Source organism: Panthera pardus, unplaced genomic scaffold, assembly GCF_024362965.1.
Source record: "Panthera pardus isolate Hobbes unplaced genomic scaffold, ASM2436296v1 HiC_scaffold_5, whole genome shotgun sequence".
Lineage (NCBI taxonomy): Eukaryota > Metazoa > Chordata > Mammalia > Carnivora > Felidae > Panthera > Panthera pardus.
Genome location: NW_026526980.1, coordinates 12,382,466 through 12,401,928, shown reverse-complemented (window position 1 = coordinate 12,401,928; position 19,463 = coordinate 12,382,466). Strand labels below are relative to the sequence as shown.

Here is a 19,463-nt window from a genome sequence, read left to right as displayed (position 1 = left end):
CAAAAGAGCTTATGGTACTGCTGCTTTATTTTAGGATTTCCTCATAATCGGCTTTATGAAAATAGGGCCTAGCTGTTAGGGCACAGTTTTGATAGCTTTGCAGTGACCATTTGGTGGCAGCAATTTTGGCAGGTCAATATGGGCGGGAAGTGGGCAAGAACTGGGCTGGAATCATCAGATGTGTCTTTTACCAAGTCTCTAATACTGTGATCCCAGCCATCAGGTATAGGGGTCTATTTTGATTTAATTATCTGCTTATCTTTACACGTGTTAATGAATACTTTGGCTTCATGCCATGTGAGTACGCATCTGTGAAATAAGTAACTGGGGGGAAAAAAAAGCCCAAACCTTGGGGCCTCAAGTTTCAACCTGCAGGGAATGGATTTCCAATAAAGACACACAAAAACGAGCATTTACTGTCACAGTTTTTAAAACCTGAATTCTTTCTTGCTTTCTGTCTTGCTGTCTTTCAAGAGGGAGAGAGAGTGGGTGCACGTGTGAATGAGCGGGGGAGGGGCAGAGAGAGGGAGAGAGATAATTTTTTTTTAATGTTTATTTATTATTGAGAGAGACAGAGCGGGAGTGGCAGAGGGGCAGAGAGAGAGGGGGACACAGAATCCGAAGCAGGCTCCAGGCCCTGAGTTGTTAGCACAGAGCCCGACATGGGGCTTGAACTCAAGAATTGTGAGATCATGACCTGAGCCGAAGTCAGATGCCAACTGACTGAGCCACCCAGGCACCCTGAATCTTTTTTTTTTTTTTTTTTTAAGTTTATTTTATCCATTAAGAGAATCCCAAGCAGGCTCCATACTATCAGTGCAGAGCCCCATGTGGGGCTCAAACTCACTAACTGTGAGATCAAGACCTGAGCTGAAATCAGGAGTTGGACGCTTAACTGAATGAGCCACCCAGGTGCCCCTGGAGAGAGAATCTTCAACAGCTCCAGTCTAGCATGGAGCCCAACATGGGGCTCGATCTCAAAAAACCGGAATACTTTCTAAATAGGCTCTTCAGTGCTTGAAACCAAAGAGAAATGGTTTCAGCAATAGTAACTGAAACCAAGAGGGCAGTCAAATTCTGGTCAGATCTGGTCTTTCAGTTTCATAGGATGTGGTTTAGATGAGATACCTATTTCAGCTGGAAGATTGATCATGTTGTTACTATACAGAGGAAGACTTCCAGGAGCTCTTGCTTTACAGCTTTTCACGTGGTGTCTGAGTGCTGGGAGGAGGTTCCTCCTTGGGAACATGAGGATGACAGAAAGTGTACACAACAGAATAAAGCAGCTGTTAAGTGCTCTGTGGCCTGTCTGCTTGAAGGAGGCCAAAGGTGATAAAAATTGCAGTTGGAAAGGTTCTTTTGCTCATTAGTAACATCAGCTTTTAAATGGCATCCTAGTGGCCCACCACTTGTAATAGAATTTTACAGTTTGCTTGAGTTTGGGATTATTGGTCCTGGTGTTCAGCTAATGGATTCCTTTGATGTATTGGGTTGAAATTGTGGCCTAGTAAATTGGTTCTGGATGATGAATCAGAGAGCCTAGGCATCAGACCTTCTTTCTTTGGAGTGACATAGCAGTGTGTTGGTAGGGACTCTTTCTGTTGTGGCAGTAAACCTGATACCCGGTTTATGCAAAAGAATTTATTGGCTCACATAACTGGAGTTCAGGCTTTGATCTGACTTTAGGTAGTACAGTTGGATTCTGGGTACAGATTATGCCTTGAAAACTCATTTTATCCTTGTCTCTTGGCAGTGATTTTATTCTTGAGTCTTATATACATTTAAGTTGAGACCCATTTGATAAGAAGGGACCATTTAATCTTCACAGTGACTCTTTGATAGGCATTATTATTTTCTCTGGTGGCTCTTTCAAGATGACTACAGCAGCTCCAACTTCCCATACTTGCAGTGCTAAGATTCACTGTCTGCTTAGGTCTCTTGCATAACCCTAACCCAGTCAGTTGAAGCCAAGGGCATGTGAGGCTCTGGTGGGCCTGAGTCACATAGTCCATTATGAACCCCACCCAACTCTTGGGTGAACTCTTAGCCCCTGAACTATGTGGCCAAGAGTTCAAGAGAAGGCTCTTCTAGTGAAAACTAGGTAATCACCTGATGCAGAGCCTAGGTACTGGGGAAGCAGACAAGTGGGTGTCAATTTAGATAGAATTAAAAGGTGTCCTTACGAGTAATCTTTTTCTGCCCCCCACTCTGCATCATTTAACAACACTGTCTTGAAATCCTTGAAGCCAGAATCCTTGGATTTGTCAGCCTTTTTGATGTGATTTACAGTGAAGCAAGTGATCTTTCTTTACCTGTTTCCATTCTCCTTTGGTGGTTTGATATTTCCCCTTCAATATAATGTCTTAATGTGCTTTTGGTAAGGATTTTTCAAAAGAGGTTGAATTAGTTGACAAATATCACAAGATAATGTTGGGAGAAATACACACTCCCAGTACATTGCCATTATACAAGTTGATATTCTTTGGAATTCAGATTGGAATTGTATATGTGTGTGTGTGTTTGCAAATCCTTTGATCTGTTGGTTCCACTTACAGGAATTTATTCTCAGGAAATAATTATAAATGTGCTGAGTTTTAACTGCCTGTTCTGTTTATTATCACAGTATTATTTATAATAGTGAATTATTGGAAGCAAGCTAAATGTCCAACAATGAGACATAAATCAGCCTATTATGGTACCTCCATTCAGGGGAAGACTTATCTGAATATTAAATATGTTTCAACAGAGAATCTCAATCTTTTTTTAAAAAAATTTTAATGTTTATTTATTTTTGAGAGAGAGAGAGAGACAGAGCACAAGTGGGGAGGGGCAGAGAGAGAGGGAAACACAGAAAATGAAGCAGGCTCCAGGCTCTGAATTGTCAGTACAGAGCCTGACATGGGACTCAAACCCATGAACTGTGAGATCATGACCTGAGCCGAAGTGGGACGCTTACCTGACTGGGCCACCCAGGTGCCCCTCTCAACCTTTTTTTTGCACACCCTCTGCAGTACAGCACCGAATTTTTGACAGAATGAATAGTAGGCTATAAATAGTCTCTGGGTTACATAACGTAACTAGTGTGTTAGTGGTGATACCAGTACTACCATTGAATTGCTGCTCTTTAAAAGCGTTGGATGAGAGCACAAGATTTATATGAAAAAATGTTCAACGGAAACGATTACAAAATAGAATGTACGGTATGACCCCACATTTGTTTGAAAGTCCATGTGCATAATATGGACATGCATGTATTTTACTTGTGCCATCCATATGTGCTCATGTAAAAGACTGAAAAGACATACTCAGATATTAATTGTAAGTAGTGGGATACTAGGGGACTTTTTTTTTTTTTTTATCTTTATGCTTCTATTTTCTAAACTTTACAGACTAACTATGTAATATTTTTGAATTTGGCAGCAGGATAGAAAGCCTTAGTGGCCTCACTTCTCTGACCAGTTTACTGATGTGGTTGAAAACAGATATTCTTTTATTATACAGCTCTTCTCTCCTTCTGCTTCTTCCCGTCTGCTGTGCATTAGCAGTCAGCTTCCATCATGGGCCTCTAGGAAAAAAACTGATAAATGTGGCCTTAATGGATTTGGATTTTTTTTTTTTAAAGAATTAGCAGACATTTAAGAGATTGATTAGTTACCACATGATGAACTTGAGGCATTCTTAGAGGAAATGTGGCTCTAGAAACCACATCTATACATTTGTGGTACTTCTGGTGCCCCTTTAGACGTTTGGATGCAGTCATTTATCATCTTTATATTGGGTTCGTTCCTCATCTTTTGACTCATTTCAGTTTCCTTTCTTGCCTTTCTTTTACTTAGGGGCAAAAAACAAAGCTGATCTCTAGTTAACTAATTTTCAATTTGTGACTACTGAATTCCTCAGAAGGAGACTGAAAAGTGCACAGGTGATGTGGTAATTGGGTGTTTGAGGACTAATCAACCACAATCAGGTAAGCCTCTAGGGTGGCTGGTATCCATATGCTAACTGGAAGCCGGGAATTAGTGCCTAATCACTGGTTTACCTTCAGCAGGGCCTAATGAGGCTGCTGCATCCTAAGAAAGAAAACAAGCAGTGTAGAGCCAGAGATGAAGAGTGCAAACAGGCATGCCATTTTTATTACAGTGCCACAGAGCACAGATCCAACACAGCCCTCAGGTCTTAGACCAGGAAGGAAATTGAAAAAGTTTGTACAGAAACAGAGTAGTCAACCTAGAAATCTGGTGCCCCTTAATGATGCCTGCTTTGCACATAAGTGGGTAGTCTGTCCTGATCAATAGTGACAGCAAAAAGATTCCAAGTGTGGGTCAGTAAAATGATATGGCCCTTTTTTGGTTATTTTGAGTCATATGGGATTAAACATGTAGCTCATTACTGGAGCTCAGAGACCAAAAATGCTTCATTATTTGGTATTTGGAAACTTTATAGTACATGCGTGTGTTGGCTTGGTTGCATTTGGCAAGTGGTATTTGTTCTAGCCAGCCCATACTGGCCTCGGTCCTCTGGCCTTAGTTGGATATATATTCTTACTCTAGTATATTTGAAGTATGCAAGGTAAGGAACAGTAATAACACTTTAAAAAGAAAAGAAAATTACTCTGTGGAAAGCTGGCTGGTCTTAGTCATGTGACCTAAGATTATATTATAGAAATATAACCAGTTGGTTTATTTTTTTTTAAGTCCCCTCCCCTCCCCCAACGCCTTCTTTAAGCCCTTTTCTTTTCATTTGCGCTTTTGAGATTTGTTGATGTAGAAAGTCATGTGTTCTTATCCAACCCTAACTGGAAGTGCTGTCTTAGCTTGCTGCTGTAGTACATTTTAGGACAAAAAGTCTTTTAAAAGCATGAAAATAGCAGCAGACGGGTCTCGTTTGCTTTGGCAGAGGGAACAGCTTTCCCTCCCAAGTAGCTCTGGGTAAGACCTAATCTCCAAAGGTGATCTTGTAAGGCCCAAGTTCCAAGTGACAGCAGGCGACTCTGCATTTAAAGTACTCCTTCACTCTTAACCTCCTTGTTATTTTTGCAAGTTTACTTTCTAGGAAGTAGTTTACAAATGGCCACCACCCATTTCCTATCTTTTTCTCAGGTCATTCAGCATCTGTAGCTGCCAGGTGGGATCAAGAGGCTCTTGTGGGCTTTCTTTGAGACTCCCAAGGGGGGGGATGGTTTCTGCAAGTGTAGCGCATTAGCCCCTGGCAGTTGGAGAAAAGCTGTCTGAGGAAATCATGTTCTCTGGCCCTTGGGTGTCTGGCATATATAGTAAGACATAAAAACATGCACCCAGCTGGCTCCACAGACTGATGAAAGTTGGAAAGGGGTCTCTCATTGTCACTATATAGAAATACCAGCATTTGTCAGTGGTTTCTTGCTTCTGAATAGACACTAGATGGGAACAGAATGGGATGGTTAAATCAGACTGGTCCCTTCTCTCCAGGAAGTCTCAAAGTAGATTGCAAGTGCCTTGTTGACACTGATTTTTGGTGCCAGCATTTGCCTCCTGTGTTTTAGCTCCTCATTTCACAAGGTTGTTCCTTGGGTGACAGGCTCCCCATTAGCAGCCAACGCAGCATTCCTCTGAGTGAGCCTTCCTGACCCAACCAGCTGCAGCAATGAGCCAGCTCGCTCTGGTCTGTTTTCCATATGCCAGGGCCTATTGCTGACCCTGAAGAGATCAAACTAAGATGACTACAGAGAGGCAGACCTGCAAAAATAGTATAATCTTTCACCCCTTACTCAGACTGGAGTAGCCCCCGCTTTCTCTCTCCTCCTTTACGACTTCTTGTCTTATTTTCTCTTGGGTCTGATAGGCTTGGGCAAGAGAGAACTGTTTACTAAGCAGTCTTGCAAATTTTGATCGTTAGCCTCTTTGCATGCCAAAAAGTGAAGGTGGTCCCAGAACATTAAACTTGGAAGGACTAGTCTAAACTCCTCATTTTAATGTTGGGATCACACAGACTCAGCGAGGTTAAGTGACTTGTTCAATGTCTCACACTGCTTAGAGATACCAGACCAGAACCAAGGCTTCCTGGGAGTTTACTCTGTATCTCTGGTACACTTAGGTGTTGCTAATGTACCTACCCATCTCCATGGGAGAAAGGTGTGTCTTTGGGACACGTCATAGCAGAGAATAGTAGTGAGGCCAGTGATGAAGAATGGAGAGTGTAGAAGTCAGACTGCCTGGATTTGAATCCCTTTTCCTTTGTAGACTGGCTCTGGGACTGGAGGCCAAATTCCTTAAACTCTTGAGTTCTCTTCTCTGTAAAAAGAATTATAGTATCTTCCTCATATGGTTTGTAGTGGGTTAAATGTGACAGTTAATGGGAATCCCCTCAGTACATATGTGTAATTTAAAAGATACCACTATTACTAAATGTTTTAAATCTCCTTTCCACATGGACCAACCAGATTGACCCTTTGACTCTTGACTCTTTCCTTTCCATGTGGTGTTTCTAGTCATTTAAAGACCAAACAAGACCCGCTTCTCTGAAACTTTCCCACAGGGTAAACTTTGGAGTCTGACAGGCTGGTTTTATTTCCTAGTTCCCCTGCTTAGTAGTTAAGAAACCTCAGTTTGCTCATCTTTAAAAACTCTGACAAGCTCTAGGTGTCTGTGAGGTCAAAGGCGGATGATACATAGGAAGCGTGCAGCCCTGTGCACATAACACACATCACTTCCCCTTAGTCAGCCCTCCACCTTTCTTTCCGTAACACTAGTTCACACACCTCTCTCCTTTTCCTGTCTCCAGTCACCCTGTGTCCTTGTGTGGTTTAGCCCGTCATGGTCATTATCTTCCATAACAGGTAGATAGTAAACCTGAGAAGACCCAGGGACTTACCTGACCCAGGGACTTACCTGATCTCACTTCACGAAACTGCCTACAGGATAGATCAGCTCCTGATCCCTCTTTGGAGCCAGAGCATCCACAGGGACCACAGCCTCTGGGATCGCCCCTGGCCAGCAGTGCCAGCTCCAGGCATGGGGCCAGGCAGGCAGCCAAGTCCATCCCTATGAACAGCAGCCAGGGCTGGTACTGTGGAGGGGGGAGGGGAGACTAGGGCTGATGTGCAGAGAGGGAGGGTGACAGAATCATTTGGAGCCGAGATTGAAGGAGAAAAGCTGGAGGCTGATTGTGGTCCAGCATAAACTGAGCTGAGAGATAACTGGCATCAATCTTTCAGGTAAACCCCCAAATTATAATTGTGCTAGAAGTAGGTTTCGGGTGTGCGTGTATGTGTGTTTGTTTTTTCTTCATTTTTCTTCCTGCCTTTGCTTTCTCCGTGCCCCTCCTCGTCCCTGGCTCTGTTCAACTCATTAATGCCTCTTAGCTAAAGCAGGAGAGCAGAATCCCTGCAAGAACAGGTAGCTGCTGTGGGTACCTGGGGAGTCCTGCTTACCTGAGCTTCCCCCACCCCCATAAGAGCTGCACTGGCCACTGAAAGGAGCACTGTTCTAGGAGCAGGGAGGCTTGATTCTGTCACTGTCTTTGCAATAACAGCAGCAGTTACGATAAAGGTTAACATGTACTGAATACTTTGTGTGGGCAGAACATCTATGGATTATCTCATTTACTCTAACTTGGGGTACAGCTGCCCCATTTTAAAGTTAATGCTGACAGTCACAGTTGGTGCCATCACTGTAATTCACATCCAGGTTTGTCTGCTCCAAGAGCTCATCCTCTTCGTTACTCTGCTCCTGTTTTTCCCTTCCTGGAGTAGCTCCTTGACCTTGGTATGCCTCCATTTCTTTTCCTATGAAATGGGGATAATCATTTCACAGAGCTACATTTATAGCTATTGTAATATCCTACTAAATACACAGTGGTGCTTTGTTGCTGATCAAATTTGCCTCTGAGGGTGCCCAGATTGTGCTGAGGCTGCCTACTTCAGAGGTGGCTGGGATGACCAGCTGGAAAGGCAGTTCCATTAAATTAGTATAAATAAATAGTAAGCCAGAAATCCTGTCTTTTTTAAACCTACAGATCTGGGACTAAGTAGAAAGGGGAAGAAATCTGGAACTGGCTGGAAGCTTGCCCCGGGTTAGGGTCGGGGGTAACCATTGGATTCGTGGTGTCCATAGAGCACAGCAGATACCTAGCTTGATTTTATTCAGCGTCAATCACAAGGCAGTCTTATCCTGTGGAGAACTCAACCCTCCAGGTGTTTCTGGGCAGTGGTACATTTGAGCAGGGTCAGTGCTGTGGTTTAAGAGAATTTTTTTTTTTAAGTTTATTTATTTATTTTGAGAGAGCAAGAGAACACGAGCGGGAGAGGGCCAGAGAAGGGAGAGAGAGAATCCCAAGCAGGCTCGTCACTGTCAGCACAGAGCCCACTGCAGGTCTCATACTCCTGAACTGTGAGATCATGACCTGAGTCGAAATCAAGAGTTGCTGTTTAACCTGACCGACTGAGCCACACATGTGCCTCTCAAGAGACTATTCTTGAGCAAGACCCAAACATGTGACTCAAGGCAGGGGTAGGCATCCTGGCTGGATCTGGAAAAGCTGAAGCCTGGCACCCATTGTTCTGATGGGACAAGCTACGGTTTTCGTCAGGTAACCAGATATTACTTTGCTGTTAATAATAATGACTGATAGCTGTCCTATCATTTCTTTCTGGGGAGTGGGGCACTGTGTGGCAGGTACTCTTTATCTGTATTACCTGACTGAATCCTTAACAACAGCTCTGTGAGGCAGATACTATTCTGCCGGTTGATGAAATAAAGGTTTCAATCAGGATCAGCAATAATAACTGGCAGAGTTGGCCTTTGATTTCAAACCTGGAGCTTTGAACCATGTCGATGGACTGAAACATCACTGCTTTAGGGCATCTCTGGTGAGGCTGAGCCCAAGGAATCTTGACTGCCTGGATCACAGTGGCAGGGCTCACTGGGAGAGGGCAGTGGGTAGGACACCCTTCTTGAGCACTGGGCAGGGACAGTTTGTCATTCTCTTTCCAGTGGCTGATGGTAGAACTTACTCTTCTGAGATCAGTGTGGTGACTTCAGAGCTCAGGACCCATCCATTGGTGGGCTTTCCCTGGGTGCTCTCATGTAGGTGGACTCAGCCGCCCAGCCTAGTGGTAAAGGCTATGTTTCTCGAGCCAGACATACTAGGTCCTCTTTATGTGATGTTGAATGATTTACCTTGTGCCTCAGTGTCCCCATCTTTCAGTGGGGTTGTGGTGAGCATATACGAGTTTTAATGTCCATAAAGTGCTTAGTGTAGTGCCAGGCATGCTATCAAGTGTTCAATAATTGACAGCTGCTATTATTAGCTATTAGCCAACAGCTAGCAAGTCCAGGGAGACTTATGACTTTAAAACATCTGAAGTGCTGCCAGCCTGGGACATAGGGCTTGTGAGACTCAGCCTCGAGAAAGCTCTGAGAGCATAAGTGTTTTCCCAAGGAAAGAGGTAGATGCAAAAGAAGGGGGACCATTGAATAATCGGGGCTGGACTCCCCATCAGATCTGAAAACATTGTGCTCTTGCTTGAGGTCATCAGTTGCCTCTACACTCCTGTGGAATGGGGGCATCTCACAGAAGGGGACCAGAATGGAAGAAAGAGATCTGACCTTCTGGCACTTGCTGATGGATCATCTGTTTACATTGATTTTCCCCTCCTTATCTGCTGGGCATGTTAAAAGCCTTCAGGTTCTGCTGTGTCAGGTCATCAAAGATGCTCTTATGTGGAGGGCCGTTTGGGTAAATGGGATTAGGGCCTCTTTGGGAGGCCCATCTGTTCTGTCCTTACCTGAAGGCCTAGGCGCCAGGATTTGGAGGAAGCTGGTACAAGGAAGCATCTGTCCCGTGGGGGTGGGGATGAGGGTGGGTGGCCTGGGGTAGGTGGGTCAGACAGAGGCCAGGAAATCCTCTTACTCTGCCAGGTACCCGGGCCTCCCTCTGCAGCAGGAGCTGAGCAGCAAACCCTGGTGAGTCAGCATGCCTGGGAATTAGAGCTGCCAGTCTGTGAGCATGTGGGGTTTGTATGAGTTTGGGCCTTTTGTTTCTTTTAGCACTGTAGTCTTTAGAAACACCAATCTGGAAACCAGACCCTCCACATGGTATAGTCCTGCTTGTTTTGAGATAATTCGGCTCCAACAGTTGCTTTCCTTGCATGCTGGTCTTCCAAGAATTAACCCCTTGCCTTTTAAAATTTTAAATAGCTTGTTCTTATGGCTTATTTGCTGTACTATTAAGGCACAGAAAGACTTAAGGAAACTTAATTGGATCTTTCCCCACACCAAAACCCTTCAGCCTTTCAGTGTTTTTTTTGAAGCCTAAGTGGAACTGCAAGTCTTTTGAGGGCACGTATGGGCACGTCTTTCTGTCAATTTATTCTCTTTGAGGGTGGAGAATAGGACACACCCTGATACAGTTGAGTCTCCGATAACTATAAGAGTGATCCTGGTGGTCATTTTAAACTTGTACATCCAGAATTTACCTGTAGAATTCCTTATGAAGATAGCCCCAAATGTATCTAGGCACTATTTGGAGGAGAGGAAAGTTCTTTAGGTAAAGTTTAAGCTCCAACCTTCCATGAAAAGCACCCTTCTGCCCCACTGCCTGTCTCCTAAGAGCTTTGAATTTGGATCATAAAGGTCCATGAACGCTTCCTAGAGCAGAGCAGGCATGGGACTGACATGGATTTTGGTCCACTTTGCCTACTCTACTTCTGGCTCCTGGTCTGAAGTTCTGTTTACATTGTAACTTTGGTGGCCGCAATTACTATGGCAGGTGGTAGTATTTTACAGATACTAAGTTGTGGCTGGATCTTCTTGTGGACTAGTTAAGACATAGTTTGCAGAGAAATCACCTCACCCCTGGCCAGGAAATTTCTAACAATTTTTTAAAAACACACAAAACACACTTTTAAATAACGTAAGTAATAAACCACCATGAGGAGTTTGTATCAGCGCACATTCTTGTTTTTTAGCTAGCAATTACCCTACTATTTAGAGATTATATTGAGGTAAATCAGCATGTCTTTTAAGGTGGAGACCTCCTCTTGGAGGACTGAGCTTGCAGGTCTTCTAGGACCTTCCATTTTAGTGTGGACTTGGCTTGCACTCTACATACAGCCTTGAGGAGGACCTGAGTGGGGAGAGAGAGAAACTGAAAGACCAGGAACCTTGGCATGGAGTACAGGCTTGATGTTTGGCTCCTGTGGGTGGGCAGAGGAAGGGTGGAGAAAGGGCATTTCACTTACTGTGTGAGAGAGTCCCAGAGAGGAATTTGAAGAGATCAGAGACAGATTTTACTTAGCTATTTGGCTAGGACACTGTAGTCTTGACTCCACAAATCCTTTACCTCATCTCAGGCCATTATGAAACTCTTAAATGTGGCTACCCTTTCTCCCTACTCATCCTACTTAAAAAGAAAATCTGAGGATTTTGACATTAGAAACTAGGAGATGAACTTTTTATTTGCACCTTCTGGCTTAATCCAGGACCAAACAACTTTCTTATGCGATGGCAAGTTGGCAAGACAGATTTCCTCTGGAATATTTCTGGCAAAACTGCAGTCTTCCCTGATGTGTTCTGCACATGAATCAACCTCTTTGTAACCTATGTTACCTTAAGAATTTTAGGAATTTTCCTTATTGATTCTCCATATGTGCCCAGCCCTGCATTTCCAGTGTGAAGGTACAGAGCTTATGGGGAGGTGGTGATGAACTCTGGGTCTCTCATGGTTGGTTCAGTGAAAGAGAGTGGGGCCCCGGGGCGCAGTCCCTGTACTCCTGTCTCCTTATCCAGTGGTAACTGTTCTCTGATTTTCTTCTAGGTTGGCTGGCTCCTCTGGCTGATGGCATGTTGAGGCACATGGGCCAGTGGCAGCGAGGGCATCTGATCCAGAGGGGGCCACTCTAGAGGCCAGGCCACCAGCACCATGGGCCAGTGCGTCACCAAGTGCAAGAATCCCTCATCAACCCTGGGCAGCAAGAATGGAGACCGTGACCTCAGCAGCAAGTCACACAGCAGGCGGAGTGCAGGCCACCGCGAGGAACAGCCACCAGCCTGTGGCAAGCCAGGTGGGGATATCCTTGTCAATGGGACCAAGAAGGCAGAGGCTGTCACCGAACCCTGCCAGCTGCCAACGTCCTCTGGAGATGCTGGGAGGGAGCCCAAGTCCAATGCCGAGGAGTCTTCCCTGCAGAGGTTGGAAGAACTGTTCAGGCGTTATAAGGACGAGCGGGAGGATGCAATTTTGGAGGAAGGCATGGAGCGCTTTTGCAATGACTTATGTGTTGACCCCACGGAATTTCGAGTGCTGCTCTTGGCTTGGAAGTTCCAGGCTGCTACCATGTGCAAATTCACCAGGTTAGTCACAAATACTTAATGTCACCAGGTGAGCAGAGGAGGGAGAATGTACTACTGGGCAGTGGTGCCCAGCTGGGGTAGAACTGGGTTGGCTTCTTAGGGTTTTGGGTAAGCCTGTCTTTTTCTGACCAATTTCTCTAAAGCAATTCAGCCTCTGAATAACCGGCACCGACCATCTTTGCCTAAAGTTAAGCGAGGAATAACCCACGTGGAGCTCTGCTGCCCAGCCCCACTGCTGCCCCAGACGTTTATCTCTTCTTTCACTCCTTCACTTGTTGTTTCCCTCACTTCCTCACTCACTCGATACTTACCATGCACCTCTCCTGTGCCAGGCGCTGTGAGTGCCAGTTTGGGGAGCACCTTTGGTGTCTGCCTCTGTCACTGCGTGAAGCCAGTTGCCCCTTCTAGCTTTGCATACATGTCCCTTAGCCAGCATGCGCACCAAAAAGGACAGCGGGCCCCTGTGACCAAGCAGTAGTTGTGCACATCTCCATGGTCATGCATCCCTGTAGAGGTTGTTTGTGGGGTCGGAGGGGCAGGGTCACCTCAAGGTGTGGTTTCCAGAGCACTGGGTTATAAATAAGAATTGACGTTGAGACCCCCCCTCCCCCCACCTCCACCTCCCAGTTTCTAGCCCCTGGGTAGATTACCCGACAGACTTTAGATGCCTTATATTTTTAGCTGATACAGCAATCTCTGAGAAGATGATTACTGAGAAACCTTGTTGGAACCTAAAAATCCTACATAGATATTAAAAATACATACTCAGTTTTCGTGGTTTTTTTTTTTTAATGTTTATTTTTGAGAGAGAAGAGAGCGTGCATGAGCAGGGGAGGGGCGCGCGCGCGCGCACACACACACACACACACACACACACACACACACACACACAGAATCCAAAGCAGGCACTAGGCTCTGAGCTGTCAGCCCAGAGCCCGACATGGAACTCCAACCCATGAACCATGAGATCATGACCTGACATGATCAGGTCATTGGACACTTAACCGACTGAGCCACCCAGGCACCCCTACAGTTTTTTGTTTTTTTGTTTTTTTTTTACATTTATTTTATTTTTGATAGACAGAAAGAGACAGCACAAGTTGGGGAGGGGCAGAGATAGAAGGAGACACAGAATCCAAAGCAGGCTCCAGGCTCCGAGCTGTCAGAACAGAGCCCAACATGGGGCTCGAACTCACAAACCACAAGATCATGACCTGAGCTGAAGTCGGACGCTTAACCAACTGAGCCACCCAGGCGCCCCAGTTTTCATTTTTTAATAACAGAGCTTTGGCCTCTGGTGGCAGAGTTACCTAGGTTTATCCAGAATCTTTGACTCCAAAAATCTCCCTTGGCAGTCACCAAAAATATTCGGAAAACAAACAACCCATGGAGAATCAAAAGGAAAGCAGGAAGACTTCCCGTCTGGGAGGGGAGTCTGCAGCCTAATTACTACTGCCAAATGGGAAATAGGGCATTGAGCAGGAGCCTTGAGTTTCATCTTTGGAAAGATGAGTAAGTGAATGAATGAGCCACTATTAGCTGTCTACCATGTGCTAGGCACTGTTAGATGCAGTTGACACGTATTAACTTGTTTAGTCCTTACCAAACCCCTAGAAGTTACGTGGTAATCTCACCATTTGACAGATGAAGAAATAGGACTAATTTAATTAGTGGAGGAGCTGGAATTCAAATCCAGGCCATCCAGACTCAAAGCCATGCTCTTAATTACTATGCTATATTGCCTCTCAGCAGATGATAGTGTTTACAATTATTAATTGTGCCCCTTCCTTCCTGTTGCAGGAAGGAGTTTTTTGATGGCTGCAAAGCAATAAGTGCAGACAGCATTGATGGGATCTGTGCACGGTTCCCTAGCCTCTTAACAGAAGCCAAACAAGAGGATAAATTCAAGGATCTCTACCGGTTTACATTTCAGTTTGGCCTGGACTCTGAAGAAGGGCAGCGGTCACTGCATCGGGAAATAGCCATTGCCCTGTGGAAACTAGTCTTTACCCAGAACAATCCTCCAGTATTGGACCAATGGCTAAACTTCCTAACGGAGAACCCCTCGGGGATCAAGGGCATCTCCCGGGACACTTGGAACATGTTCCTTAACTTCACTCAGGTGATTGGCCCAGACCTCAGCAACTACAGTGAAGATGAGGCCTGGCCAAGTCTCTTCGATACCTTTGTGGAGTGGGAAATGGAGCGAAGGAAAAGAGAAGGGGAAGGGAGAGGTGCACTCAGCTCAGGGCCCGAGGGCTTGTGTCCCGAGGAGCAGACTTAGTGGCTCTATCCCAGGAGCAGCGGCAGCAGCCGCAGCAAGGATCTGCCTGCTGCTCTGTAGCCAACTGAGGGATTGGACCTTTCTGGAAATTACTGAAGATCCAGATATTTTCTACTTTACACCTTTCTCTGCCTTGTATCTGAAAGGGCTCTAAAATGCTGTATCATGTTTTAGGCACTTTCTTCACTTTTTGGTTATTTTGGTTATTTCTTTTTTGGGGGGGGTTCCCCCAAAATATTTGAACCTGGCTACATGTTGTGTATCTTTTTTTTGAAGCCTTCAGATAGAATAAGCCTGCCATTTCTTGCACAAATTAGATTATTATTATTTTTTTTTTTTTGTGGGGGAGGGTATAGAGCAGGGAGGGGGGAATGGGATGGTTAGGTTGAATTAACATTACAAGATGATACAGTGCCAGATCTCAGTTTTGCATATTCTGTTTTTCAGGGCAGGTCTGTACTGTGTGTAGTGCTGTTTACATGGTTGGATTTAGGTTATAATAATTATTTTAAAAGATTTACACAGAATTGAATAGCAGTGTTAACTGTTAACCATATTGCATTAATTCCCAGGCGATTTAAAGCTCTTGGAGAGCCAAGGCCAGCCAAGAGCATTTGTAGTCTGGTGACAACCCCCTTTTAAGCTATTTTATCCGAACCCCTTTTTTCCACTTCTTGCTCATTCCTTCTTTGACCTATTTCATTTCATGTTGCATTTATCCATCAACATGCTGCACCTGTCAGTCAAGTGAGCAGTTTTTTTATACCACATTGTACTGAGAACCACTTAAGCATTGAATGCAGAGAAAGCAGTGCTACCTCAGTTTTGCTGGAAGTAGACTTTGATAGTTTTCTTTTTTTTTTTTTTTTTGATGAATATTCTGTATTTTCATGTTGTAGGTGAAAATACTTTTTTTTTTTTTTTTTTTTTTTTTTTTCATTTGCCTTGGAGCCAAAGTTTCTGTTCCTGGTGGTCGGAAAACTGTGCCTGCCGGCCAACTGACTTGAAGGAAAACTGTGGTATGGAGCTCTGCTTGAATTTTTTTTTTATTTTTTTAATTTTTTTTAATTTTTTTTTTTATTATCATCAGCTTACTTGTCTGGCAAGTGCAGAAGCCTGGGACTGGCCTGAACTCTGCCAAACAAATATAGAAGTGTATTTAATAGTTAAACTTGTGCCCTTTCCCTTCTTGCTGCACCCATGTTGTCACTTAATCCCCAGGAGTTATTTATTACCTTCTTTGTTAATGTCAAGCTCATTTGGGGTAATGTGATAACTGTTTAGGTTTACATGACCCTCCTCTCTTTTTCCCTACCCCCAAATATGTATATATACATATATAAGATATGTATATATTTTACCTATATAAAATATATATATATACACATATATGTATCTATATTCCTTTATTTCTTTGCCTGCTAAAACTGGCCATAAAAGAGGGAGCTGCCTTCAATATATAAAGCATAAGAAGAGTGCCAGGGAATGTCATAAATGGAGGCTTTTGAATCTGAATTTGGACCATTTTCACTAAAGAGAAGATGAATTTTCTCAGCCCTTTCCTCATACGAGGGCGGGCCAGTTCCCCAGACTCCTCCACGTGCTTGCTCCATAAGGTCTGCTTTGGCCATACTGCCACACGGGAGCTGACTCTGGTCCTACCCAGTTTCAGTAGAGGGTCCTCTTGTTATTTTTCCTTTTAAAAAAACAGCCTCAAAAAACTGTACTGGAAGGGTGGGTGGCAGGAACTTGTATAGTTCAGCTTCCAACACTTTGGAATAGATTGAAAAGGGAATCTTTTGAATAAAAACTTTTAAAATATTTATACTCTTGAGGTAATGAGAGTTTGTCTATTAAACATTTGGAGTTTTCTTCCCTAACTACTCCCATCTGCCTCCCAGGTATGTTTCTCAGCCTGGGCAGAATTTGCTTATTTTGAGTTCCTTTATTAGTAGCCTATGGCTCCAGGCTCCCATCTTTCCAAAGAGGATTATTTAAAGAGTTTCTGCGGTCGATGTTTTCTAAGATTGACAATGACCTAGGAAATGTACTTGGGGGGTTGATTTTTTTTTTTTTTTTTTTTAAAGCCCCTAAACCTTACAGTTGCTTCTTCTAGAGGACTAGAAGGGAAACTTTCAAATCAGCCACAGCAAGTTAGCAGTACTGCTGGAAAGCTGAAGAGGGTCTCAGGCCAGATGTCTGGCTTTTGTTCTAGCCTAAGACACAAGTTCCTTGAATAAAGAGAGTTTCTAGGGGCCCATTGGGTTTTGTGGGCTCAACTGTAGTCAGGGTGCCCAGACTGAGGTCTTAAAGGGGGAAATGCCTTTTCATCCAGCCAGTCTGCGACCTCTAGTTTTTCCTGATTCTGGACTGGGTCAAGGTTGAAAAGGGAGAAAGGCAGGCTGCCTCTCCTAGTCCGGTAAGGCTCTCTTCTTAGATGACAAGGGTATATGGAGAGAAGTGCACAAAAGAGGGAGGCACTGAGGATCCTGAGGACTCTGGAGAAACTGGATTCCTTTCCCAGCCTACAAGGTAGCATTCCATGCATGAGGTGTACTAGACTGGGTGGATTTTGTAAATTAACTATTCAGCCTCCCCACCCCCCAGAAAAGGGCCAGTAAAGAAATTATTTTTGGTTATATTTTTAATGATGTATTTGTTACAGAAATGCAAATGAGAAACCAGAAAAGGGAGCCGTTAGGGAAGGACTTAAAGGGTCCTTCCAGGTTTGACTTCATGATGCAAGGAATTCCAAGCTTCCACAGTAGCTCTGCGCCAATACTTGACTACAGGAAAAGCAGTTTTGCAGAGGGATTGAAGATGGGTGTGTATGTAGGATTTGTAGTCATTTCTGGGAAGTGAAAGGTCTCTGGTCCTTTTAACCTAGAAACAGGTTTTCTGTTTAATGGGTGAGCAGTAATTGTGTGGAAGAGGCCAAATGCGTGCCCCTCAGGTAAGCCAGTGCACTCTTCACTTTAACAATGTAACACCAGGGTGGTGTGAAGAGGGGCAGGATATGGATGCAATTTTGAAAATAGGCAAATATCTGAGGGTAACTACAATACATTGAATACGTATTGGGAAATTCTTGGTTTTCAGCAAATGGCTGAGTTTGTGGTTAGTGATTAGAAAGCTGTATGAGATGAAGTGTTGCTTCATTGAAATGCTCTTCCCCCATCCCTGCCATATTTGAATGTATCATTAACCCCACCTATTGTAATGACTTTGCTGTGCTTCAGCTGGTTGCCTCAACAGTGTTTCCTCATCTGTGCCAGATGTGCTCACATCTGTGAGATGTGAGATAGGTCCCAGACACCATGTCTACCCTTCCAATAAGAAGTATTAGAGCTGGGTAAAGATCCCAATTTCAACCAAGCCCACAGGCCCAAAGAAATCCAACTGAAAACGTACAGGGCAGTGTTTTTGACATTAAAACTTTCCTAAGGAAGGCACAAACTAGCCTTCTTAGAAAGGAAGAAGGGATTAAGCCACAAAGTATTTAATCAGTCTTTGAAACAGTCTTGATTTCCCAGAGGCTGATGCCAAATTCAGCCCTCATTGCTGGAGCCTGTAGGATGTGGGACTCCATAGTTCGTGTGATGGCCTCAAATACTATACGCTATGCCAAATTGCATTAAATAGTGGGAAATTACTGGGATAAGGACTTGGGTCTAAAAGTTGAAGAACCAAAATATCTGTATTTAAGACTTTGGTTTGCCACATTTAAAGTGAAGTCTTGAGTGTAGTGAAGCCCAGAAGTAGACCCAATTATGCAATTATAAGGGCTGGAGAGAAGATGCTGCTAGGTTTGTTTTGTTTTAGCTGCCTGCTTTCGCCTTTTTCTTGTGTCTCTAATGTTTGATTAGTGATGACTTGAACATCTTGGCAACTGACAAAGGTCTTCAGTGGTGGACTCGAGCAGTATCTTGTTTAGAAAGGACTATTAAAAGTTAGTATACAGTATGATGAGACTCACTTGAGGACATTCACATTGATCCTCAACTTACTCCATAATCTGTTTTTTCAATCTTATAGGGTGGTTCCCACTCCCCCCTTTCAGAATTTATTCCTATAAGCTGTAATTATAGCATATATCCAGTTTAATCTGGACTGGGGGCCGTGTTTTAGTGAGGATCTGCAGATGTTTTTTCTTACTGAAAGACAGACTTGAGCACTGGTTGCAGACGCCAAGATGATTTATATAGCTTTGAGTAACCGTCAGGTACTACGGCATCACATCCTCCCTATTCCTCTTGGAAACTAAGCCTGCTTTCATAGATACCTTTTTCCACCATGCACCTTCCCTTCTTTCAATATAATCTTGGATAATGCCAAAGGAAGCCATTCAACAGAAGCACACCTCCCCCCCGCCCACCGCCCCTGCCATTTATTCTGGGGGAAGTATCTTCCCTCTGACTCTGGTCCCCAGCCCCGAAACTGTAATAAACTCCTCTTACCTGTTGCACTAATGAATAGAATTCTAGGTTTCAAAGGGGGAATTTGAAGCAATAGGCAAATGGGGCTTGGATGAATTGGTCCTACAGATACCCTGCCTTAACCCACTGAGGTGATGAGTCCACTACTCATGTGACCCTCCACCTTTGTGGATTCCTCTTGGTTTGTGACCAGTCTGTCTGTTTCTTGAGGTTGTACAAACTTGTTGACAAAGGTCAATACTTTTGTTTGTATTCTCTGCACTGTTGCACTCTCCAAATGGCCCCTTGAATATTTTTAACTTGTTACACACGTTTTGGTCTTTGTCTACATTTTTCTTTTGATGTTTTTGTTTTTTTATTTGAAAGGTTACCTGCTGTTGGATTTAATAAATTTGTTTACTTGACTGTTGACAA

General features: G+C 44.0%; 1 protein-coding gene across 21 annotated transcripts in view; it reads left to right on the top strand.

Annotated features, from left to right (window-relative positions):
• The window catches only part of DCUN1D3 (defective in cullin neddylation 1 domain containing 3), a 39,263-nt gene extending 19,800 nt beyond the window's left edge, over positions 1-19,463 (top strand). For 13 of the 21 annotated variants that reach the window (XM_019430353.2, XM_053894458.1, XM_053894456.1 and 10 more), the window contains 3 exons: positions 3,837-3,967; positions 11,794-12,329; positions 14,130-19,463. In XM_019430353.2, the coding sequence (XP_019285898.2) occupies positions 11,899-12,329; positions 14,130-14,613 (915 nt within the window). In that variant the 5' untranslated portion in view covers positions 3,837-3,967; positions 11,794-11,898 and the 3' untranslated portion in view covers positions 14,614-19,463. Of the gene's footprint in view, positions 1-3,836; positions 3,968-4,816; positions 7,193-7,228; positions 9,942-11,793; positions 12,330-14,129 lie in introns of those variants that run through there. The other 8 variants (XM_019430368.2, XM_053894447.1, XM_053894459.1 and 5 more) reach the window with 3 other exon arrangements.